At 39.9% G+C, this 27,391-nt stretch overlaps 1 protein-coding gene across 3 annotated transcripts in view; it reads right to left on the reverse strand.

Annotated features, from left to right (window-relative positions):
- The window catches only part of fstl5 (follistatin-like 5), a 747,707-nt gene that overhangs the window by 633,584 nt on the left and 86,732 nt on the right, over window positions 1-27,391 (reverse strand). The window contains exon 2 of one of the 3 annotated variants that reach the window (XM_072254701.1): window positions 7,005-7,033. The exons of the other annotated variants lie outside the window; for them this stretch is intronic. Within the exon in view, the coding sequence (XP_072110802.1) occupies window positions 7,005-7,033 (29 nt within the window). The remainder of the gene's footprint in view (window positions 1-7,004; window positions 7,034-27,391) is intronic. 3 annotated transcript variants of the gene reach the window in all.

The following is a 27,391-nucleotide window of genomic DNA, read 5'->3' on the forward strand; positions in this document are numbered from 1 at the left end:
CTGTAGTCTTTCTGACTGCATCTTGTTTGTATCCTTCTTTTTGTACAGCTCCTAGCTTTACATCAGCATTGTTTTCGTGCCTGAGTTCTGCCTGTTGCTGACAAACATTCTCACTCTGCTCAACCAGAGTAATAGTTTCCGCTAGTATGAGATTTGCCTGCAGCTGAAGTCTCTGATAATTTGGTGTCTAGTAGCCCAAAAACAATTCTGTCACTAATGAGCATATCTCTCAGATTTCCATGTACACAGTTGTCTGACAGGGCAGACAATGCTGTGATGAAGTCATTTACACTTTCATCTGGCTCTTGTTTTCTGGAGTTGAACCTTGCCCTCTCATATATACATTTTGCTTTCCTGTGAGTATTATTTGAATTTGTGTTCATTGATTGGTATTCCTTTCTCGGAGCATCTGTCGGTCCAGATGACACTCATGATGTCATCTGCTTTGTCGCCCATACAGTATATCAGTATGCTTACTTGCTACTTTTCTGAAGCCTGAGTTATGTTGCCTGCGCCTAAATCTCTCAAAGCATCTGAGCCATCTTTCAAAGTCCCTGGTTTAGAGAAATCAAATGTCTCCTGGGCCTTAATTCAGTAAGTAGATGTAAGTACTGCAGGTATTTACTCTATTTTCTTGTTAGCTTATTTATGTTTTTTTTAAATTGGACTACAAGTGTCTTCTTTTCTCTCCCTGAGAGAATGACTGACTTCTCTGCTGTGTCTGTGTCTCTGCATTTCCTCTGGCTAGTGACCCACAGATTATTACAACGCATCCATCTTTGGGTGTAGCTTGAAGGCATTGGCTAGCAACCCTGCCCAGTTCTCAGCTCAGCTTCATGGTGCATACCTTTAGTAACCAGCATAGGCATTTTAGGTTGATAATTCTCTAGATATTTTTCATAGATACAGGTATTTACATTATTTTTTGTTGAGATCTCCTTTGGTCTGTACACCAAACTATTTGACGACCAAGCACTTCTCAAACTATGTTGTGTTTGATATTGAGGGATAGTGAAGAGAGATACCTGGATGCCGGCCTTGTAGGATATTCAACTGAATTTTATTGATAACACTCCTCTGTAAGATGTAAATTCCTCCCATGTGGGAGTGGCTAACTGAGTGACATAGGAATATGATTATTAACTATCACAACAGGTTGAAGTACTGGATAAGCACAATAAACAAATATATGCCCAGAAGTGGTCTTCGGCTTTGAGATCAAAGAGTTGGAAAGGTAACTAAGGTCAAAGCAGATCAAAGAATTGAGTCTTTTTTTTTCAATTTACTTTGTGGGGCTAGAGATAAACTGGCAGGTGATCTGCTGGTAGAGTTTCTCCCTCCCCTTCCGGTAAGCCTCTGTCAGCTGGACACCACAACAGCAGATGTAGCAGCACTCTGTGATGCAGGATGGGGGAAAAATCAGAACTTTCCTAATCAAAACAATTCCTCACTTGGCCCACTGGTTCATTAGTGCTCCCTTAAACTTTGCCTTTGATTCTGCCAAGGCTAAATTCTAATAGATGTCATCATGAGCTGGCCTAAATATGCACTGTTACAGCAAATAGTTTCAGGCATTCAACACAGCAAAAGGCAAGTTCAACACTGTCAAGCACAAACACTTCAATTGTTTCTCAGTATGCTGGCAATTCACATTATCTTTCTTTACAATTATGCAAACTGGCTGAAAATATCAGCTTAAAGCAATATTGTCAGCAAATCTCCAAAAATACGGAATGCTCTAGTGTTTGCTGTATTCCCTCTTGCTTTCCCACGCTTTTTTATCTATCCACTGTAGCCATTCTAGCTTTGCCCACTTACCAGTCCTTCCATGAGTGTACACACAGAAGGGTTTTATAGGCTTAAAGCACAACCAACCAGCTCCTTTCTGAGATTCTGCTTACAAAATATAAGCGCCTTTCTATTTCAAATTGAACACAAAAGTATATGGATTCCAATCTAAACCCAATAGAATAAAAACTCTGCAGGAAGTTGAAACGCCATTAATGGTGTTTAATGGACATCCAGAACCATTACATAAGTAGGGATTCTCTTTATTTACTTTGGTACCAGGTACAGCTTCATATGAAGCCAACATAGTATTCCCCTGCTGGTCCCAAATGCACGCCTGGGTGCTTAACACCACCCTCTTCAGATCTCTAACACCCAAGGCCTTGATCTAAAAGCTCTGGTTCCTGAACACTGAGCCCCTAATTCCATGACCCATGCAAACTATAACCCATCCCCTGAAAGACCCAATACAATTCTGACTCTCAATCATCTATCTCTCCCACTGTACACGATTCCCAATCCTGAGACACGGATTATACAACACCAACTTTCAGCACCACAGTAATCATATGATGCAGGTCTCACCTACCTCTAAGTGCCTCCCAAGCCTTTCAAACAGCATCTGACAAATGTCACCATTGGCATTTCAAACAAAATGCTGGAGAAACTCAGCAGGCCAGGCAGCATCTACAGGAAGGAGTAAAACATTGGTGTTTTGGGCTGAATCCCTTTATCATGACCTTTGCCATTTACCTCGATGCTGATGCCCCAAGCACAAAATAGTCTGAGGAAATTTGCTGCTCTCTGTCTGCCACAACAGGGGGCACAATTTAATTCTAAAATGTGCAAGAGTAGATGAAGGATAGAGTAACATGGCACCATGAAAAATTCCTTCCCTCACTGTCAGCACAACAAAGGAGCTGGTCATTGACTTCAGAAAGGGCAGGCGATGGTGCACATCCTCCTGCCAACAATGGACTGTGCTGAGTTTGAGAGGGTTGAGAGCTTCAAAAGCTCTGAGGCGAGATTATCATCTACATCCCATCCTGGCTCAACCATGTTGGCACCATGGCCGGGAAAACTCACCAAATTCCTCAAGAGGCTAAAGAAATTGCATATGGCCCCATTGACCAATAGCAATTTTTAATCAGTGCATCATAGAAAGCATCCTGTCTGGATGAATTACAGCCTTGGGATGGCAACGGTTTTGCACGTGACCTCCTGAAAATGCAGAGAGCTCTCAACATAGCACAGTACATCACAAATACCAGCCTCCCCTCTGTGGACTCTATACCTCTTGCTGTCTCGGTAAAGCAGCTAGCATAATCAAAGAAGCCACCCACCCTGAAAATTCCCTCTTCTCCTCTCTTGCATCAGGCAGAAGATACAAAAACTCAAAAGCACATACTACGTTACTTAAGAAAAGCTTCCACCCTGCTGTCACATTGCTGACTATTGAATGGTCCCCTAGTACAATAAGACAGACTTTTGATCTCACAATCTTGCACCTTATTGTTTGTCCACACTGCATTTTCACTGTAGCTGTTAAACTTAATTTTGCGTCCTGACGAAGGGTCCCAGCCCAAAATGTCGACTGTACCTCTTCCTATAGATGCTGCCTGGCCTGCTGCGTCCACCAGCATTTTTTGCGTGTGTTGCTTGAATTTCCAGCATCTGCAGACTTCCTTGTGTCTGCATTTTTAATTCTGCATTATTATTGTTTTACCTTGCTCTATCTCAATGAACTGCAAAGTAATTTGATCTGAATGAACAGTATACAAGACAAGCTTTCCACTTTCCATCAGTACGTGTGACAATAATAGTCCAATACCAATTCTAAACTGATGTCAATGGACCCATTACCAAACTGGTGATAGGCTATAATCACAATGCTCTCCAGCATCAAAACTACAATGTTCCTCCAGGTATTCAACAGCATTCTAGAAATAATTTAAAACTATTAAGAACTATCCATCAATTCAAAACTTAAAATTGTTTCAACATAATAAACAAAAAGAAAAAAAAATCTAAAAACACTTGACTCTTAGGCAATGTAAAAATCTGTATTGACAAACCCTTGGTTTGAAGCACCATTTCACTAAATGATTGGAGGAGTGGGTCAGGCCTCAGGTCTCACTGGAGCAGGATCTTGATGGGGATTCCATACGGAATACAAAGGACCGTTAATAGCAACTCCCGATTTCTTTGTTTATTTGTGGCCATGCGCACAAGTGAAATTTAAAGGTTGCCTACACCTACGCAAGGACCTATCAGCAATTTCATCTATATCTTTGTACAAAGTTTGGGGCAACGTTATATATCTATAACCCGCCTTATCGCACTAATAAAATGTTTCATTTGGATACTGGCATTTTATTTGAAATTTGGTTATAAATTGTGGTATTGAGATTTTTTTTCACAAAAGCTGCTGCATTGCTGTTATTATGGTAGAAATTCTACCCCTTCTCTTTATTATATATTGCCAGTCATGTTATCTAAAGGCCAGGGACTAACCAATGGAGCAACAAGGCTATGTCCATTTTCATCTATTATTCAATTTACTGTGCCTTTATATCAGTGCAAGGAATTATGTATGCATACTACACAGTTTGACATTAGCTTCTAAAAATCACTCAGATGTCACTTATCCTGCACATGAGCAACAATAATTATTGTTATAGTTTAATCTAATAAAGACCTTTTGGGAGATAAAGCATGATATTTTGTCAGTGAAGTTTTCACACGCATATAAAATAAGTCAAAGTCAGCATGGTTTCTGTAAAGGGAAATCTTGCCTGACAAATCTGTTCGAATTCTTCGAGGAAGTAACAAGCAGGGTGGACAAAAGAGAGGTAGTGGATGTCATTTACTTAGATTTTCAGAAGGCATTTGATAAGGTGCCACACATGAAGCTGCTTAACAAGATAAGATCCTACGGTGTTACAGGAAAGATACTGGCATGGATCGAGGAATGGCTGACAGGCAGGAGGCAGTGAACGGGAATAAAGGGGCCTTTTCTGGTAGGCTGCCAGTGACTAGTGATGTTCCTCAGGGGTCAGTATCGGGACTGCTACATTTCACATTGTCAATGATTTAGATGGTGGAATTGATGGCTTTGTGGCAAAGTTTGCAGATGGTACGAAGATAGGCGGAGGGGTAAGTGGTGCTGAGGAAGCAATGCAATTGCAGCAGGTCTTAGATAAATAAGAAGAATAGACAAAAAAAGATGGAATACAGTGTTGGGAAATGTATGATAATGGATTTTGGTAAAAGAAACAATAGTGCAGACCTAAATGGGGAGAATATTCAAACATCAGAGGTGCTAAGGGACTTAGAAGTCCTCACGCAAGACTCCCCGAAGGTTAATTCACAGGTTGAGTCTATGGTAAAGAAGGCAAATGCAATGCTGCCATTTATTTCAAGGGGAATACAATACAATAGCAAGGAACTAATGCTGAGCCTCTATAAGACTCTAATCTGGCTGCACTTGGAGTGTTGTCAACAGTTTTGGGCCCCATATCTCAGAAAGGATGTATTGTCATTGGAGAGAGTCCAGAGGAGGTTCACAAGGATTATTCCAGGAATGAAAGGGTTAACATATGAGGAGCATTTGGCAGCTTTGGACCTGTAGTCATTGGAATTTAGAAGAACACGTAGGGATCTCATTGAAACCTACCAAATGTTGAAAGGTCTGGGCAAGGTGGATGTTGAAAGGATATTTCCTCTGGTGGGGGTATCCAGAACTATTTGGCACAGCCTGAAAATTGAAGGGTGACCTTTTAGAACAGAAGTAAGGAGGAATTTTTTTTTAACCAAAGAGTGGTGAATTTGTGGAATGGTCTGCCACAGACTGTGTTAGAGGCCATCCATGAGTATATTCAAAGCCGAAGTTGGGGCATCAACGGTTATGGTGAGAGAGTAGTTGTATGGGGTTGAAAGGGATCTGGGATCAGCCACGATCAAATGGTGGAATGGACTCAATGGGCTGAATGGCCTAATTCTGCTCCCATGACTTATGGTCTTATATAGGCTCAGAATTCCTAATCAAGTGAGAAAGTTCTTCCATAGCAGTTGACTCAAGACAGTTTGAATCTGAGCCAGTTCCATTCTGTCAGGTCTGAACTGTGTACAAATGGTACAAACTTGAGTCTGGTGGCAATAACAATTGTGGTAAGCCAATCCTCCCAGTGACTTCTCTGGATCTACTGGTAGCTTTGGGGTGTCGCAGGTGAATGATAATGGAATGCTAGTGACCATTGACAGGGAAATTGAATGCAAAAAGAGTTGGATATATTCTAGTTATACAGTATGCTGGTGAAGTTACTCCTGGAGTGATGTGTGCTTATTTTACAAAAGATGTAAATGCATTGAAAGCAGTTTAGAATGGAATGAAGGGAAAGTTGGACAAGCTAGACTTCTAACCACTGACATTTAGAAAAGTGAGAGATGATTTGATTAAGATATGCAAGATGCTGAGAGACCTTAACAGTGTGGAGAGATTTCCTCAATCAGGGAAAAGTTTGAACTAGGGGATGCTTTAAAAATAAGAAGCCCATTGAAGATATATTTTCTTTTCTCTCAGAAGGTTCCAAGTTTATGCAATCTTCTTCCTCAAAGTCAGTGAAAGATGACACTTGGATTATTCTTCTGACAGATGCAGATCGATTATTTATCAGGAAAGGAGTGAAAGGTTGTCAGCATTAGGCAAGAATAAGGAATTAAGGTGCTCCCTTAATTAAGGTGCACTTGTTGGTAATTCAGACATCCCACCCTGCAAAAACGCATTTCAGGGAGGTAGCACCATCAATTTGCGGGAGACTCACGGAACTTCCGGGAGACGTGGGATGTCTGCAATAGAGTAGCTCCTGAGCAGCTAGCCAGCTAGTTTAAATAAAGTTAGCTATTGCTAATGAACGAATGGCACCTGTTAAACTCACCTCAACATGTCTTTTACAGTCCTAACCCACCATGGGCAATAGAAAAGTCACTGTTGCAAACAGTGCAGCGAGCAACACCGTCATTATTTTTGACCCCTAGTAGGCAGGGGTACGCTTTACTGTAGTCTGGGGTGACATACGTTTTATATTTTCTTTTTTTGGAAATTCTGCCATGGCGCTCTCTTGCTCTCTCTCTCATGCTCTCTCTCTCTTGTATTCGCTCAGGCTTGCTCTTGCGCGCTCTCTCTCTGTCGCCCTCGTGGTCTCTCTCGCGCTCGCTCTCTCTCACTCTCATGGTTTCTCTCACGCTGTCTCTCGCTCGCTCGCTCTCAAAAAAATTGATTTCCCGGACATTGTATATAATTTGCAGGCATCAGAGAGCCACTATTAATTTATAGGAGACTCCTGGAACTTCCAGGAGAGGTAGGATATCTGATAATTGGTGTAGATATTGTTCCAAGTGTTCAAAATCACAGAAGTGTTTCAATATGTACAGAAAATATATCTACAATTATTTTTCATTCATTTTGGGGAACATATTGTATTTAAATATTTCTCTAGGTCTGTTGAGGGCTTCCCTCTACAACACGAAGGAGGCGCAAGAATATTTTCATACATTTCTTAATATATATCAATGCAACATTAAATTAGACCAGTCATTTCCTGTCAGCATTTGTTCCAAAATTCTAAAATGTTCACCATTTTTTTTCTTACAATGAAGTCATCAATACATTAATACGTGTTTATGGCTCACAGTAAAACAAGGAGTACAACACACAAATTTAAAATATTTCTATTGGCTTCTGTTTTATTTTTTATTACACTCTGTGATCTATGACAATCTCTGATGATCATTCATCACAGATTGGACCTGCTCAAGCAGTTCCACAATGTCGGAACTCAATCTCCCAATAAGAAGCTGTATAATTCTTCTTCCATTCCTCATTTTCCCTTCCCTTAATTTTCACTGCATTGCTCATTGGTTTCCCTGCCGAAGCCAAATTTCCCCCTATTTTTTTCTCTCAGCTCCACGGCAGCCTGCAATAGCGACCATGGAGAGAGCTCATTAACAGCACACCCCCATGAACAAGATGGTAGCTGAGAGCTCAGGCAGCAGCTGTTAACTGTGAAAGCACATCTGTCTCTAATGCTTTTAAGTGCCTGTCTAATGATTCTTGAAGGGAGCTGATCCAGCTTAAGTGATTTTTTTTTTCCCCTGGGTGACAGCAATTGGTACTCCAAAAATGGGTGATACCTAATTCTTCCAGTCAACTGCCTCTTGTGCTTGGTGATAATACAACACTGAAGTTTTAACTGGATGTTGTTTCCTGCACAAACATTTTAATATCAGAGTTGTAATCATAATATATTGAGTGGAAAAATACCACTGATGGGATCACACCCCCAAAGACACCCAATTCATTAGCAAAAAGGATAATAGAAATTCACCAAGATATTACCGTCTTTTATTTAAAGGACAATCTATAGTGGTCCAGCATCTTAGCGGTCTTTGAGATGTGAGAGGAAACCAGAGCTTCCAATGGAAATCCATACCATCACGGTCATGCTGCTGCGAAGTATTGATGTTTACTGGATGAATATCTTATTTTTATATATAATAGGCTCTGACATCATCCTACTGATTACTGACAGGTCACAAACAAAAGAAACTCTGAAGATGCTGGAACTCTGAGCAACACACACAAAATCTGGAGGAGCTCAGCAGGCCAGGCAGCATCTATGGAAAAAAAGTACAGTCGGCGTTTCGGCCAGCATTTTGTGATTACTGACAACTGTTTATTTCAGAATAATGTTTCTGAACAATTTTCTAGTAGAGGAATTAAAATGTTTATTCATGGAAAGCATATTAATCAGTCAAATAAATAGTTTCTTAACATAAATTTAATTGCAGAAAGGCATCAATGTGGAATAGAAGAGGCCATTTTTCTCAGATCCTTACAGCCATTCAGTCAGATTCTTCTTCTTCACTTGTCCATCGAAATCCGATGACGACGTCCACTCCTTTAACGGTGAGATCTTTGATGACTATATAGTCCTATCCTGGACCCACAAGCTCTATTGTAGGTGGGACATGTATATGTGGTAGTGGTGGCAACCATGGCTGCATTTCTCCTGGCTCTCTTCTGCTGTCTTCTGGTTGTTCTTTCCATCTCCAGAATACGAACCCCGTCCCTACACAGCTGTCGCCAAGTGGTACAGTCAGCAGCAACATCCTCCAGGTCCTTGGGTCTGATCTTGCACCTCCTTAAAGCATTCTTCATCTGATCCTTATAGCGCTTCTTCAGCCCTCCAGCTGAGCGTCGACTACGATGTAGCTGGCCGTATAACACTCTGCGGGGTAGCCGACATGGGGGCAAACTTATCACGTGCCCCAGCCACTGCAGCTGGCGCTGAGTGATCATGGCCTCGATACTACTGCAGTCGGTCTTTACAAGTATTTCAGTGTGAGGCACCCGCTCACGCCAGGATGTACTGGAGGCAGCTTATGTGGAAGCGCTCCAAGGACTTTTTGTGACGGCTGTAGGTTACCCAAGCTTCACAGCTATAAAGGAGGATGGTGACACAGACCGCTTGGTATATGGCGACCTTTGTGGAGGGACGAAGGCTCGTGTTCTGAAAGACTCTACGTTGAAGTCTCCCAAAGGCAGCTGATGCCTGTTTAATGCGGCTCTGTATGTCGTTGTCAATGCTGCTATCCTCAGAGAGAATGCTCCCCAGATATTTGAAAGATGGCACTACTGACAGCTTTCCATCACCAACAGTGAAGGCAGGTAGAGTGGGTGGGACACTGGTACTCCATTGGCAAACCACTTCTGTCTTGGTGGTATTGACAGTCAGCCCCATCCTGCTGTACGCTCTCACCGCCACAGCAAGGACAGTTTGAAGATCTCCCGGAGTATGGGCCACAAAAGCACAGTCGTCTGAATACTGCAGCTCAAGGACCCACTCTCTACGGAGTTTGGTGGTTGCGTGGAGCCTCCTGATGTCAAAGAGGTTGCCATCTAATCTGATGTCCACTGCCACACTGCTGCTGTCTTCAATCTCGTTGTGGAGAAGCTTGGTAACACACAAGAGGAAGATGTTTATACTTGTAAGGAAAGCTGGAAACACCAATTAAGTCAGGTGGCATCCATGGAGGGAGAAAGAGAGTTAACATTTTGGAATCATGATCCTTCATGAAAGGTTATCAAACTGCAACACTGGCTCTGTATCTCTCTCCACAATGTTGCCCGATGTTCAGAGTACAGTATTTCCAGCACTTTTTTTCTGTTTTATTTGTGAATTATTTTAATAAGCAATCAGCATTTTACCTTTATCTTATTGTATTTCACTTGAAAACAGGAAGGAAATTTGAAAGGAACACTGAAAGTTGTTTGTAGGTTTGCTACTAACTTGATGAGAATTTCACATAATCTGTTATTGGTAAGCCTGTAAGCAACTCTCCTTTGATGCCATCTTTTCATCTCTCCAGTGAGTTACCCCCCTCCCTCAGTTACAGATTCTATGGTGACCAAAAGATGCTCTGCAAGGGCATACTGACAACTTATCGCCAGGAAAAAAGCGTAGATATTACAGTCTTGGGAGGCCATCAAATCAAATGGCAAATGGTATTACTTCCTCTGATAGGCAGCACCCTACTTAAAAGGAAAGTGTCTCCCTCAAAACTGAAGGAAAAGGAGGGAGGAAAGAGAATTAACTCCCGCCATAAGGCAGCTAAATTGCGAGGAGACAACTGAAACTTCTCTAGGTGAGTTTGTGGCTCCAGGATCAAACTTAGCTAATTTCAAAACACATAAGTACATTTATAATCAAGATTATTCTTGAACAAAGGGACTGACCCTACCAATGATGAATAGCTTAGTGAGCTTATAAAAAGGCCTTTAGGAAAGTTATGAAGTTTCAAAGCCCTGTTAAGACACAGCCATTTGGCTGAGTGCAACTCATAACCAAGTGCCTTGACTTCAGCCACTACTTGACCCAAATCCTGCTGGTAATATCCTATTAATTTGAAGTTCTCAAGTGGCCTTTCAAATCAGAAAAACCTGAAAACTTAATTTTTGTTTAACTGCGCTGTAACAGGAGGGAAGCAAAGTGTCTCCATTTTCAAAGTAACTGATGTCCTTTGGGTTCAATCATATATTTTTGTACTGTTACTGAAGCGTTTATTAGGTTCACAAAAGAACTTTATCCATAGCTCCATAGAGTCTAAAGAGATTTCACTGTCTGCATTTCTTAGAGTTAGCCCATGGACACTTTAAAACTGTCTGTGGAAGTGGCTGGATGGCAGAGCATCCTTCCATATCTCAATATTTGAATCATAGTGCAAATTTCCTCTGTGGAGAAGCTAAAAAGAGTTTCCTTCTATTTCAGTGAAGTAGATTATAAAGAGAACCAAATAAGATCATAGAAGCTGTCTGTACTGTTCGAACATGTTTAGTTGCAAATATTCACTTTCTCTTCGTTAGCCTCATTCCTACTGAAACTTAGTAGCTGTTTGTCATCTTATAATTTCATTGATTCTCAGTTTATTTCTACAAATAACTTGTTTATTTATAACATGACTCCATAAAAGGGTGCATTAAATACTTTATTAAGAAAGATTATCCTAAATAAATATAATTCACACAATACACTATCTTTCAAGAATATAAACCAAATGTAATAAATTATAACTCTTAGGAGTAATGAACAGTCACAGTTAATGGGCTGGTTGACGGAAAGGTTACAAAAAGTAGGAATAAATTAATTTTCAGTTGGTAATGAGCTAAACTGCGCTGTTTAGTACTTGAAGCACAACTAATCACAACACATATTTCTGATTTAGATGAACGAATTAGATTGTGGAAGGCATAAAACTGGTGAGAATGTGAACTATGAACAGGAGGCAAAGAGGCTCCCCGGTGATTTGGACAGGTTGAATGAGCATGCAAGTGCATAGCACATGCATTATAATGTGAATAAATGTAAGTTTTCTATTGAAGAGACAAAAACAAAATATCAGATTATTAATTGAAGGACAAGAGATTAGGAAAGGTAGGTTTACAATACAATGCAGCTGTTCTTGTGCACCCCTCAATGAAAGCAACTGTGCAGGTGCAGCAGCCAGCGAAGAGAGCAGACAGTGCAGTTCATATGAAAGCCAAAGGATTTCAGGGGCTTGGTTACTATCTTGAAAGTTATATGTAGTTTTTGCCTTCTTATCTGATGATGGGTGTTCTTGCTGTAGGGGAAGTGGCCTATAGTACCAATGACCGGGGTTCAATTCCCACCATTGCCTGTAAGGAGCTTGTACATTCGCCCTGTGACTAAGTGGAATTCCTCTGGGTGCTTTGGTTTCCTCCCATAGTCCAAAGACTGATAGGTTAATTGGTCATTGTAAGTTGTCTCGTGATCAGGAAAAGATTAAATCCGGGGTTGCTGAGCGGCGAGGCTCGAAGAGCTGATTCCACACTGCATTTCAATAAATAAGTAAATTATGCACAGAGAGGGATTAGGATGATTACATTATATTCATTTGGGTTTCAAAGATTGAGAAGTGAACTCTTGGAAACTTCTTCAGGGCAGAACCAGACAGGCTAAATTCAAGAAAAAAAAGATCCCGATGGTGGGATCATTTAGCACATAAACAAGGAGAAATTTCTTCATGCAAACAGTGGCAAAACTCTGGAAGTATCTACCAAAGCAACAGTTGAAGCCAAAATATTAAATACAATCAAGAAGGAATTATATATTCTACTAATGGTTATAAAGATCAAGAGCAATGGGGTAAAAGCAAGAACAGGGTACCAGCTATGATCATATTGAATGTCAGAGCAATATTAGAGGACAATCACCTACATTTGGTCCAAATTTCAATGTTTCTATGTTTCTATTAAATTAGGGTTAACCTTCAATAAAAGTTAACTTGAAGAGACTACAAAGTCTTTAGACTTGAGAAACTGTTTTGGTGGTATTGAGGCCCCTGGTGCTGTGTTTGATGCTAGTACTAACAGAGGTTCTCAATGATGCAACTACACATGAGAATATTGGTCGATAAATTGCCAGGAGGTCAGTCGACTTTCAATGCAGTACAATAGACAGAATTCAAGTTGTTCTTTTGCTAGTTTTAAGGTGTGTCTTAAGTGAAGCCGTCAAAGGAAAAGAGCAGAAAAATGTCAAGGAAGCAATAAGATCTCACAATGTCAACCTTCTGACGGTTCTTAATGCAGTATGAATAAATGTGTGAAAGAGCAGGTGCCCGGGGTGGAGGTTTAAGGAACAGCTGTTACAAGAGGGAGGAGATCATAGTTTCCACTAATACATTTCATCTGCAGGACTCCAGATAAGAAATTCAAAAATGACTACCAGAAGATAACTATTTCTATTCTACTACAAATAAACAATTGTAGAAGTAACCCTTCACTGTGCAAGGGTTTCCTTAATTTTGAAATTTTAATTTATCACAATTTCTCAATTATTCTGCAGTTTTTTTCCTTATTATCTACTTTGCATTTTACTGAGGTCCTTTTGAGCGTACTGCCAATAGGTTTTTTTATTTGCCTCTCAACAGATCAGAATCACCAGATTATTTCCTCTTTGTTTTCTGCCCCTTTGGTTATTTGCTCTATAGATGCAGTATATGGTATATTTTCATCCATTTAATTAAACATTTACTCTCTTGGCTCTAGTCAAGGATTCTATCCTTAGGTACTTGAATGCTCAAAGAAGGAAGCAACGACATTGGAGAAGGAGGGGAGAGAGGAACCAATTCTGTTAATGAAACAGAATATCAGTAAGCCTATGTTACTGATGTTTTAGCATTGTAGTACATCAGATGGTTTACATTTCAATGATTACATTAAATCATTATCCATTTACAATGATAATTGAATTTTTCAATGGCTTTCTTTTACAGCTTTTTCTGAAGAATAAATCTCACAATGCACTGAACACATCATCAGTGAAGTAACCTGGTGTCATTGTGTGTTTTTGGTCTTCCAACATCAGACACCCACACGCTTACGGCCCAGCTGTGGTTGATCAAGCCACGACTTGTGTTCAGGCCACATGTTCTGTAGATTTCCATGGGCTTGTTCTCTTCTTCCAGAGCCATCTTGAGGCTTTCTCTGCTGCCTCACAATTGTATTCATAGAAACTTAAAAACTGGCACTATACCCATGATCAATAATCAACTACATTTTATGCAAATAACGTTTCAAATTGTTGGTCACATACTATTTTCTCTATTCTTGAAATGTGAGCAACAATATTAAAATATGAATAGAAAGCTTATTTAATGCACATAGATGCATATATTTAGAAATAAATCTTAATAGCTACAATGGATAAAGCTGCATCTTTATTCCAAAATAAACCTCCAATTTTTCAAAAGGCAAAGCTGATAATATTGCGGTCAATAAAGTGCCTGCTACTGCAAAAACTTAAATGGATTACATGGATCTGATGGATGTGAGGAGTAACTGAGTCTGTCTGCTCAGTAATTCAGTATTTGCATGCAATCTCTCCGGAATACTTTATATGAGAAGCTTAGTGTCTTAGCCAGTAAAGAGAGTTAACTTAAAACGTACTATAATGCACCTTATGAGTTTTTTTTAAAGACTGGGGAAGGAATGGTTGATCATTTATTTTGTTTCACTGATGCTGTTGTAGGAAAACAGCATCCATCATCATCTGCACCACTCTGGACATGCTCTCTTCTCGCTGCTGCCATCAGGTAGAAGGTACAAGAGCCTCAGGACTTGCACCACCAGGTTCAAGAACAGTTACTGCCCCTCAACTATCAAGCTCTTGAACAAAAGGGGATAACTACATTCAACTTTACTTACCCCAATTACTGAAGTGTTCCCACACCAATGATCTCACTTTCATGGACTCTTCATCTCATGTTCTCATTATTTAGTGCTATTAATTTATATTTGCATTTGCACAGTCTGTTGTCTTCTGCACGTTGCTTGACCTTTCATTGATCAGTTACTATTTTATAGATTTGCTGAGTATACCCACAAGAAGATAAATCTCAGGGTTGTATATGGTGACATATACTGTACATACATTGATAATAAGTTTTACTTTGAACCTTTTATGTGCTAGGAACATGTAAAACTGCCAAGAATCAATCTAGTGACCATTCATTGCATTTTCTCTAATCATATCTATCTACTTCCTTGGCTGGAGAGACCTGTACATAATATTCCAGGTGTGGTCTCACTGTGCTTTTTGAGCGTGGTGTTTCTATTCCTGTGTCCAATTCTCTTGCTGCCTCAGCCAACATACCATTTGCTTTCCTAACTGCTTGCACTGTACTTACCCATTAACTTTCAGTGATTCTTGTGCAAGGTTCCTCTGAAAGCCAGTAGCTTTCAATTTTCACCATTTAAATTTAAACAGCTGAAAACTAGCTAATCCAACATATGATGACCAACTGCAACCAAATCAAAAACCTGAAATTATCTACACAACATTCTAAACCACAAAATCGGAATAAACATTTCCTTATTTCTTTGTATTTCTGAGGTGGTAGGACTAATTTTGTTAAAGATCACCAAATCCATTATGTTGTGTGATGGTATTGAGCTTGTAACTGTGAAGTTCTGAACTCAAACAAAGACCTTAAGCCCTATCAGATATAAATAGCTATGAGTACCCTCACTAAAAGGAGGTTATATTGTAACTACTCAATCTTCAAAGACTAGTTCACTTCACTGTTAATTCTCCATAGCCAGTTTAGCTGTCAATACCCATTATTTGAGTGGTGGGTCCCTTCACCCGACCAAGGAGAAGATACCTCCAGCTAACATAGTAGTCTCAAACACTGTTCATACACACTTAACTCTAAATAGCACTCTTAAAACATATTTAAAACACAGAGGATTTCTATCTTACCTTGAATCATTATCTTGAATCTTACAACATTATAAAACATTTCCAAATTACAAACCATTTCTAAAACACAAGCCATTTCCAAAACGGAAAGCATAAAGCATTTCTAAAATATAAAATATTAAGGACAAAGGATTTCCCAAACACAGTTACAATTCCTGTAAATTTAAAAGACGTACCCACTAGGCAGACAACGAATCGTCTGTCGCAGAAAGTGAAACTAAGGGAATAGATTCTAGTTCTTCCCTTGTTTCCTTCATCACTTTTTGATGTTCTTTACCCCATTCATAATAAGCCTGAACTGCTTTCTACGTTCATACCCTTTTTCTACAACCTGGATGAGTTCATAGGAATGTGATATTTCCTCAGATATTCTTTTAACACAAATGGTCTAAAAGCATTTTTGGAGACACAGATCTTTACTAGCTACTACTAATGCTGTAAAGCTAACTTCTCTGAATACATAAAACCCTCAAGCTATAAACAGATTAGTTATTGATATGCTAAATGATATTATGCATCTGTTCTGCAAGTTTCCTTGAAATAAGCAACATAAAAGTCAGCTTGTCTGTTTGAAACAACCCTAATTAAACAATCACTTGTCTTGAACCGCATCTTGATAGGCAATAAAACAGGTGCAGAGATTAATGTCTGCTTCTGCACAGACAGAGCTTCTGCAAAGTACAGAGGTTATTTGCAAAGTATTCTAAATGCAATACCTTGTTTTAACCTTCACTTGATTACTGCTTTCTATTTACATTTTCAGAACTGATGACTGATTTTCATTTATGACTAGAAACTAAACAAACTGTTAGAACTTACAACTGTTTGTGATCTTTCAAGTGGCAGCTGTGATTACAAAGCAAGCTTTGCAAAAATTCAAGGACTGGCAAAGGAGTGAATATCCATCATAGTTAATGCATTTCTAATGTATAAAATCTAATAATATGCAACATCAGCAAATATACTGTACAACTGTTCTTGGCAAAATATTCATTATTATGCTTGCAGAATTAAGAAAACTGATGGATGTTTTGATTAAATGTTTGATTCTCTTTCACTTATTCTTAAACAGGAAGTGAAATAGTGAAAACAAGAATGTAACAGTGTTTTTGCGTTCACCAGCAATTTTTATGAGTGTTTTTTATATCCCTTGATTCCTCAGAATCAAAAGGGGAGAAGCTTACCTTCAGCTGCCACATTAAATGCATACAACAGTTTCAGTTGTTGACTTTGTGCACTTTTGTGAATTGAGTTCCACTGAAGTAATAGCTGATATTTCCCTACTGTCTAACAGCTGAAAGTAATTTTTACCTTTCCACTTCAACCTTTGAGTAAGTGTAAGATGAATAAACTCTTCTCGGGTTTCTAGCCAGGTACAGATATTGATTATAATTGATACCTGTACCCGGCCAGAAGCCAGAAGAAGAGTTTGTTCATCTCATATGTCAGGAAAGCACTAGATACTTTTTCAAGTATAAGATGCTTGAATCTCCTACTGTTTTGAAGATATTTCTCAACCAGTGGTTGCAACCCACATAACATTTAAATCGATGGATTGAATGCTATTGAGATAAAAATTTAACAAGTGATTAACTTCACAAAATTACAGTAGATATTGTGAACTTCAAGAAGTTTATCTAAACTACAAAGACTAACATTTTATGAAAATCGCTGGTCTACTCAGCATCCTTGTTACAATACTAGGCATGTGTACATTGTACAATTTAAGCTAATTAAATTCTAATTTAAACAATCTCATATCACCAACTGCAGGCCCTCCTCACGCATCGTGTCAATGGTCTCAACATAAGACTTTACACAACAGGTAACACCAATTTCACAATATGTCATAGCCAAAAGTGACAAAGACAATCATTGTCACCTATGAAACACCTAGGGCCGAACCAGATGTTTAACTGGATCTATGTGGTGCACTGTGGACCTTGAATAACAAACAAAAACATGAGCTTTTTGAACTTATCACTGATACAAATTCAATATTACCTTCTCTAATTAACTGAAGTCACTGTGCTGCCCAATGCTGTCCTGATCCAAAAATGCAAAGACATGCTAAAGAAAGTCTCTAGCAAACCTATCACTATTGCATGGGTGGAGCGGGACAGCAGAGAATTTTGTGGCTAAGCAACATACCACACTGGACTGTAAACTTATTGAAAAACTACTGAACCAGAAATATTAAAAAAAAGATCTATGATATCTTAAAAATAGTGGTTTCTTTCTAAATACTGGTCCAAATACTGCAATGGATGCAGAAAAGGATGTACTAGAAGGAAACTAGAGCAGGACACCAATGATTACTTTGTTTGTGGCCTCTGAACCTTCAGTTGCTACAAGCCTCAGTTTTAAATGAAGATGTGCCCTTTGGAATATCATGTCAAGGCCTCAGGAAGGCCATGTACAAAGGTTGAAACATGCTTCTGCTGCAGCAAAAATGGGCTGGAGAATGGGAAAGTACTGGGGGGGGGAGAAACTGGATTGGGTAATGGCGTGTTCAGGGATTGGAATTCAATGACATGGGGTTAGAGAGAGACACACACTGGAGAGTTTTTGTAAAGATGATTGAGGAGAGGATAGAGGCAGCAATAAGTTTCGCTATGACAGTGCTGAGATAGACTGCATATACCATTGATTTGATGCTTTGGATTGTTGAACAGAAGAGGGGTTCCTGCAATTGAACGGAGTGTGACATAAATCGAGGTGCTTTGGAGACCGTGTATGGGAATTCATAGTTGTGCCAACGCCATCACTTTCAGGAGATTGAGATCTGGGTTTCAGGGTCCACGGGAGGTGGGGTTTATGATCTAGTTCAGAGGGGTGATACCACTACTGTTCCAGTGAAGGTGAGGGGTGTAAAAAGATGCTTAAGAGCTTTATTGGATGGAGATCCCAATCTGAAGCTCTGCGGGAAACACCTGGTTGTTCTTGGGAAATTCAACTATTGTCACTCCCACCAGAGATTCATGTTCCCTGCTATACTGAATGATGCCATCCTACCCTCTCTGTAGATTGTGTCACAGGTGTCTAACGGTGACTCATGGTTAGAAGTATCTGAGGACATTTCTGGAGTGATGCAAAACAAACCAGTGAAGGTAGTTTTTGCATTTCACTCCAGGAAACATTGATATCTAATCACATAAAATTTTTAAAAAATATTGTGTTTGTTATTAAAATTCTAGGCTAAAGCACTCAAAACTGATTGTTTTGGACAATTAAAAATACTTAAGTAAAGTAACTTAAAACAACTATAATTATCACATCACTTACAAATTTATTCAAATGAGTGGACTCACTGTTGATGCATCAGATCTAACCTAAATCTAAGCCGACAGATCCCCCCAGAGTCTGCTGTCAAGTGCATGTGGAATGAGCTGACAAGGAGTTCAGAAAAGGCCCACAATCTTTTCATTCATGCCGGAATTTGGGACTTCCAACAATCATGCTAAGATATGCCAAAAGTTCAGTTAAATTCCTCATTGGTAAACTAATTACACCTTCCAGCTCTTTGTGGATTGTGTAAGAAATTAACACTGTTTACTACAGTACATTATTAAGAAGAAAAAAAGTACATGGGCAACTCAGGTTTAATTTTCCCCTATTAACAATTTTTACAAAAAAACGTTCTGTAAACTTTGACTCTGTTTTTGCAATATCAATATTAAAAAAGATCCTAAAACAGGCTGTAAAGTTGAGTGCCACTGTGAAGTTCCATTTTTGCTCATTTGTCTAAAAAAAAACTTGTTGCCATACACTTCCAACCCAGAGTTCCTGTACACCATCAAACATGGATAAGCCACAGGAGATATGCTCCAAATGAGGTCATGGAAAATATTACATTTACCTCAAAGCACTGAATCCCGCCCTTTCCCGCCCCAAGGAAGAACATTCTTAATATACTTTTATATCACGTAAACAGATATACAATGGGGATTTTCATTATGTTCCGCTAATGAAAATGATATTAATATTCATTGGCACCTTGTACATTATGATATTCTCCTTAATAATGAAATAAACAAGATGTTCCACATTCCCTGCTGTTTAACCTTTCTGCACGTTTTATTAATTGGACATAGAAGAGAACTGTATTTCTAAAAGGTGCAATACCTCTTTAACACTAAACTAAGTGTTACATTTGGTAAGTTCCAAGTTCAAAGTAAATTTATTATCAAAGTATATATATATATACATACATACAAGACTGAGATTCATTTTCTTGTTTGCAAACTCAATAAATCCGTAACAGAATAATAACCATAATAGAATCAATAAAAGTCCACACCAACTTGGACATTCAACCAGCGTGCAAAGACAACAAACTGTGCAAATTCGAAAGAAAGAAATAATAATAATAATAATAAATAAGCAATAAATATCTTGAACATGAAATGAAGAATCCTTAAAAGTGAGTCCAGAGGTTGTGGGAACATTTCAGCGATGGGGCAAGTGAAGATGAGTGTAATTTTCAGGTTCAAGAGCTTGACGGTTGAGGGTTAATAATTGCTCCTGAACCTGGTGCGGTGAGTCCTGAGGCTCCTTCACCTTCTTCCTGATGGCAGCAGCGAGATGAGAGCTGTGTTGCTGTGTTGTTAGAATACAAATTGCAATTACCAACTATATTAAATTAACAACATTTACTGCAGGTACAAGTTATTTTCCCACTGTAACAAATAGAAAAGTTATCTATGCATAACTAAACTGTACTTTCAATGCAACAGTCAAATTCAAAGAGAGAAATTAGCATGTAAAATTAATCTATAGCAATTTATATTTCCTTTTTCTTGACTGACTAGCTTATTTTGGACATTAATTACTTGTAAGTTTGCTGAGAAATGATTGGATACTTCAAAGATTCTGACAAGGCTAATGCATACATCTGTGAAAGTACACTGATAATTTAATCAGCTACATTATTACATGAAACAAACATTCATTTTTAAAATCAGATTTGCATTTTGCAAATGAGCAAGCATTGATTACTAAGAAATACCAGGACTTCTTGAATCTGATTATGTCTAAACAAAACCTATCTACATGTGGGCAGGTAAATGAACAAAGGTGGGGGCGGAGCATGTAGTCACATTTGGGATGGGTAAGATACTCCATTTCTTTTTAAGGGCTTTGAAGCATTTTTAAATTTATTCGATGATGAAGACATCTTTGAAAAAAAAGTTCAATATGTCCTGAATAATTAGAAAATTTAAAATAGCTTAAGTCACTGGAAATCAATTTCAAGCCTAAAGATTAATGAACAAATAGCAAACAATTTAGCTTTACTGAATAGCGTAATCAAGCTTGACAATTTTATTCATGTGAACAGGATGCACTTTTTTTACGGCACCTATCCCAGGTGAAAAGCTGAGGGGCAGGAAGGAACTGAAAACTGTTGCTCAGCGCCATGCCCTTGTGTTCTGAAATGGACTCAGCCCTGAGGTCAGCTGTGCAGGGAGGTTGGATACACTGGCATATGATCCTCAGCTCATCTCTGACTTCCATGTTGTAATACACAGGCTTGGAGGTCAGGGACATGAGGAAAATACGTGCAGTGGTAACCACTGACCACAGCTGAGTAACTCAGCTGAAGCTCAGCCAACAACTGATTTATTTGGTTATCATTTCACATCTCTTTTCTGAACCTCATACTTGCATAAAATCCTTATAATCCCACATAACAGTGTTATCAAATTGCTAAGCAATTCCATAGATACAACCCATGTCTCTCTCAATGTACACAAACACGAGGAAATCTGCAGATGCTGGACTTTCAAGCAACACACATAAAACTTGCTGGTGAACGCAGCAGGCCAGGCAGCATCTCTAGGAAGAGGATGCTGCCTGGCCTGCTGCATTCACCAGCAACTTTTACGTGCCTCTCTCAATGCAGCTCACATCAAACCTCTTTGCTCTTGCTAGCAAATTGAATCACCTCATAGAACTCTGTTTAGCTTTCATCTGCTATATATTCGTGCATTTTAAAAGTCCACAATTACCCTCCTTATTCTTGATCATTTTGAATTTTGTATCATCTTCAATTTATGACAATATTTTTTGCATACCCTGGGTCACTAATATATGCCAAAGTAAGGAGTAATCATAATCACAGCTCTTGGAGACAACACAGTATATTTCCTTCCAGACTGATAAACAACCGTTCATAACCATAGGGAGTAATGCATTTGTTTTCTTCTTTTATTCCCTGTGAGCATCCAGTTAAGTAAGCTCAAGCCTGCTTACTATTGGATGGGAGACCACCTGGGAATACTGGGTGTATTAGATTTGCTGCCTTGGGAACAGATGATCTAACCAACAGAATAAATACATGTTCCGACAGGAATCTCAGTCACAATGCATATGCTTAAAAAAAAACTGCCTTCCACCCTTTCTGAATTTTGCATTCATTCTGTCAATAATCTTAAAGACTTCATTTTTGCCTCAAGCCTGTTGTATGGTTTTGTCAAACACTCCATGCACAGGTAACCTCCAAATTACAGGAGAGGGGGTTGTAGTTCCAGAAAGCGATCTGTGTTGTGATTTTCCATTACACAAAGCCACCTCATCTATGCATGTGTCAGAGAAGAGAGTTGCAAAAAAAAGTGTTGATTTATTTACCTTTTTCTACATAAAATTCCACACAAGTTCTGTATCTCCAAATTCTGGGTAGTGATTTCTGAATTCTATAAGAGCAGATTTCCATAATCCAAATGTGGGTGTTGCTGATAAACTACCAAGCAGTTCTAAACACTTCTTCCATTCCTTTCCCAGGAACAATATTAGCTTCTAAAAGATCTCTTGTTTTATTGTTAGCAAGTGCAAATATGACATGGATTATCACCACACAAAAAAAAAACAATTGGTAGGGAGATTGGCAGAAACCGTGATGATTAATCTTCCACTGTTATTTCAATGCTTGGAATATCAGAATCAGAACCAGGTTTAATATCACCGGCATATGTTGGAAAATTTGTTGTTATGTGGCAGCAGTACATTGCCAGCCTTAATAATAAAAAACTCTGAATTACAATGTGCGTATATATATATTTATATATATATAATCAAGTAAGTGGTGCAAAAAAAGTAGTAGTGAGGTAGTGTTCATGGGCTCAACGTCCGTTTAGAAATCAGATGGCAGTGGGAATTAAGCTGTTCCTGAGTCATTGAGTGTGTGCCTTCAGACTCCTTTACCTCCTCCCTGATGGTAGCAAGGAGAGCAGGGCATGTCCAGGGTGATGGGGATCCGTAATGATGAATGGTGTCTTTTTGAGGATTTACTCCTTGAAGATGTATAGGATGCCGGAGAGGCTATTGCCCATGATGGAGCTAATTGGGATTACAACTTTCTGCAGCTTATATCGATCCTGTGCAGTAGCACCCCACCCCACCATATCAGACAGTGATGCAACTAGTTAGAACGCTCTCCATGGTACACCTGTAGAAATTTGCGAGTGTCTTTGGTGGCATACTAAATCTCCTCAAACTCCGAATGAAATATAGCTGCTGCTATGCCTTCTCTGTAATTGCATCAATATGTTGGGCCCAGAACAGATCTTCAGAGACGTTGACATTCAGAACTTGAAATTGCTCACTCTTTCCACTTCCAATCCATCTCTGAGGATTGGTGTGTGTTCCCTTGTCTTACCCTTTCTGAAGTCTACGATCAATTTTTTGGTCTTATTAACATTAAGTTCAAGCTGTGATACCACTTGACTAGTTGATACATCTTGCTCCTGTATGCCTTCTCATCACCATCTAAAATTCTGCCAACAATAATTAAGTCATCAGCAAATTTATAGATGGCATATGAGCTGTACCTAGCCACACAGACAGGAGTATAGACAGAGTAGAGCAGTGGGTTATGCGCACATCCTGGAGGTGGGCCAGTGTTGATTATCAGTGAGATGGAGATGTTGTTTACGATCCGCACAGACTGTGGTGTTCCAGTGAGGAAGTCAAGCATCCAGTTGCAAAGGGAGGTACAGAGGTGCAGGATTTGGTGCTTTCTGATCAGAGCTATAGGAATGATTGTGTTAAATGCGGAGCTGCAACTTGACATAGGTATTAGTATTGTCCAGATGATCCAAGGCCACATGAAGAGCCAATGAGATCACATCCACTGTAGACCTATTGTGGCGGTCGGCAAATTGCAGTGGGTCCAGCTCCTTTCTGAGACAGGAGTTAATTCGAGTCATGACCAACCTCTCAAAGCACTTCATGACCGTAGATATGAGCATCATGCGTGATGCTCACCTGCTTGAATATTTGCAGTCTTCCAAGAGACTGCCAATGCCCAGCAGTCAAGGGACACTGGAAGCTCCTAAACAGACTCAGAATCATATTTGTTACCATTGATTTATATGACATGGAATTTGTTGCTTAGTGGCAGCAGTATGGTGCAACAAGCATAAAGGTCTATAATAAAAAAAATGAATAGTGCAAAGAAAAAGGAAAAACAAGGCAGTGTTCATGGACTATTCAGAAATCTGATACCAGGGCTCCTGCACCTCCTCCTGATGGTAGTAATGGTAAGATAAGCTTGGTGAGGGTCCTTAATGATGGATGCCAAGTCTCGAGGGTCTGCATTTTTAGCAACTTCCCTTGCTCTACTTCCTCTACGTTGACTTTCTGACATTGGTTATCTAACTTACACCAGCTCCCACATTCCCATTACCCTTGTGATGAGAAATATTGGCCTGAATTAAGCAAATCATGCCAGATGCTCACCTGCTTACACCTTTCTTCAGCCCTGCAACCCTCCATGAAATCTCCATCCTCTCAATTTTGGCTGTTGGCATGTCTCCAACTTTGATTGCTTACCATTGACAAACGTGTCTTCAGTTGTCAATGTTCGTTTCCTAGCACTTCTTTCTTTTCTCCCTTTACTCTCTTACTTTGTGCTGCTTCTAAACTGTTTCTTTAACTGAGCTTTTAGTCATCTGGCCTGATAACTACTTCTGTGGATTGACGTCAAATTTTATTTGTTCACATGCCTTGGACGTTAAAGATGGCCCATAAATAAATGTTATTGTTTTACAGTCAGGGCACTGAACCTTAGCTTCAAAATTCTCAATGGCTGTCAAGCTATAATGACTTGGCTGTTCCCCTGCATTACTTCTGAGCAACAAAATAAAAGCAGTGCTCAAGATCTCTTCTTCCCACCAATTCCAGAGTCATGCTTATAAGGAACCAAAAAAATGCTATAAACTGGCTTCCACATGGCAAGATAAGCATCTAATTTAACATTTTGATGATCCTAATTGGATTTCAAGCTCTCAGCAAATCTGCACTGCAGTAAATTTAGTTAGGTGTTCTTAATGAAATATAGGACTCCTAAAATATGTTAATTTTCTTCTTGCTTCTCCACTGTAGGAACCTGATGGACTCACCAGTGGCAACTGAAAATGACAGCAGCTGCTTTGGCATTGGAAAGCACAAGATTTTGCCATTTTCATGTTTTAACTTTGCACTTGAGACCCATCCATCTGGAGATTAATTTCAAGGCTGTAGTTTTTGGGAAGCATCCAACTAGGACTGTGAAATTTGTTAGAAGCAATTCTTCAGCTTGTGCACTGAGAGGTGGGAACTATCCAGCTTCAATTGCTTAGCCTGCTGTTCACATTGTAGAAATGCCATTAATACCATTATGGCACTAATGGCATTTGAAATGCCACATCTCCTCCAACTGGTATTAAATTAGTTTGGGTTTAGATAACATGATAATAGTAAGCCAACACATCTGATCCTGCAGAAGGATGAGGTCGCTAACATCGTGTCACCTAGCCCCAAAGCAAACTAATATCAGTTAGCGGAGGTCAAAGATTGATGCTGAATTCTTTCTGTGGACAATTGGCACCAGAAGCAGGATAGGCTGAACTCACGGGACAGAGCTTAAATAAAATGACAGTTTGCAGGGTGCAGAGATTCGATTGGTCCTCCTTCAATAAAATAATGTAAGCAATATTAGAACATGGAATAGTACAACACTGGACTATGTAATGGATGGGAGACATTGTCCAAGATGGCATGCAACTTGGACAGCATCCTCTTTTCAGACACCACCGTCAGAGAGTCCAGTTCCATCCCCACAACATCACTGGCCTTACGAATGAGTTTGTTGATTCTGTTGGTGTCTGCTACCCTCAGCCTGATGCCCCAGCACACAACAGCAAACATGATCGCACTGGCCACCACAGACTCATAGAACATCCTCAGCATCGTCCGACAGATGTTAAAGGACCTCAGTCTCCTCAGGAAATAGTGACGGCTCTGACCCTTCTTGTAGGCAGCCTCAGTGTTCTTTGACCAGCCCAATTTATTGTCAATTCGTATCCCCAGGTATTTGTAATCCTCCACCATGTCATGTCCACACTGACCCCCTGGATGGAAACAGGGGTCACCGGTGCCTTAGCTCTCCTCAGGTCTACCACCAGCTCCTTAGTCTTTTTCACATTAAGCTGCAGATAATTCTGCTCACACCATGTGACAAAGTTTCCTACCGTAGCCCTGTATTCAGCCTTATCTCCCTTGCTGATGCATCCAACTATGGCAGAGTCATCAGAAAACTTCTGAAGATGACAAGACTCTGTGCAGTAGTTGAAGTCCGAGGTGTAAATGGTGAAGAGAAAGGGAGACAAGACAGTCCCCTGTGGAGCCCCAGTGCTGCTGATCACTCTGTCGGACACACAGTGATGCAAGCACACGTATTGTGGTCTGCCAGTCAGGTAATCAAGAATCTATGATACCAGGGGAGCATCCACCTGCATCGCTGTCAGCTTCTCCCCCAGCAGAGCAGGGCAGATGGTGTTGAACGCACTGGAGAAGTCAAAAAGCATGACCCTCACAGTGCTCGCTGGCTTGTCCAGGTGTGCGTAGACACGGTTCAGCAGGTAGACGATGGCATCCTCAACTCCTAGTCGGGGCTGGTAGGCGAACTGCCTCTCATATTTTTAACAACCTCTATCAGATCCCCCCTCAGTCTCTGGTATGCTAGGGAGAACAAATCAAGTTTGTCCAACCTTTCCTTCTAGCTCATACCCTCCAATCCAGGCAGCATCCGGGTGAACCTCTTCTTCACCCTCTCCAGTCTCTTCATCCTTCCTGTTCTGGGGTGGCAAGAACTGTATGCAATACTGCAAATCTGGCTTGACTGAGGTCTTATATAGCTGCAGTCTGACTTCCTTGCTCTTATACTCAACACCACCACTAAATAAAGCAAGCATGCCTTATGACTTCTTTACCACTCGTGAGGCGCTTTTAGAGAGCAATGTTATCAGACTCTTGAATGGTTCCTGAATACAATAATATGGCCTCTTGACCATATCCACTTCAGTATGACTCTGCACCTTATTGCATACCTGCACAGTACTTTCTCCGAAGCTGTTGCACTTTATTCTTTGAACTTGTACTATCTGAATGCACTGTATAATGAGTTGATTTGCATGATCAGGTTACAAGACATGTGTTTCATTGCACCCTGGTACAACTTTGTACACGTGACAATCCTCCAAGAGAATCACAACCTTGTCATAGGGTTTGGAGGGTTGAGTGTCTCACTGGCCCAGAGAACTAGGTTGGTTGGAGTTAGGGCTTTATGCCTTGGCTCATGGTAGGGTCACCCATGCCAAAGAGGTCAAAGGGTAGAGGCCAGACTAAGAGTGGTCCACTGGTGCTCCAGGTTCGGGTGTTCAGCTGAGGGCTAACAACCCTGACTCGTAAAACAAAACCTTGGAAACAGCAATGAAGAGTTCTTC

This window comes from Mobula birostris, chromosome 4 (genome assembly GCF_030028105.1).
Source record: "Mobula birostris isolate sMobBir1 chromosome 4, sMobBir1.hap1, whole genome shotgun sequence".
Classification (NCBI taxonomy): Eukaryota; Metazoa; Chordata; class Chondrichthyes; order Myliobatiformes; family Myliobatidae; genus Mobula; species Mobula birostris.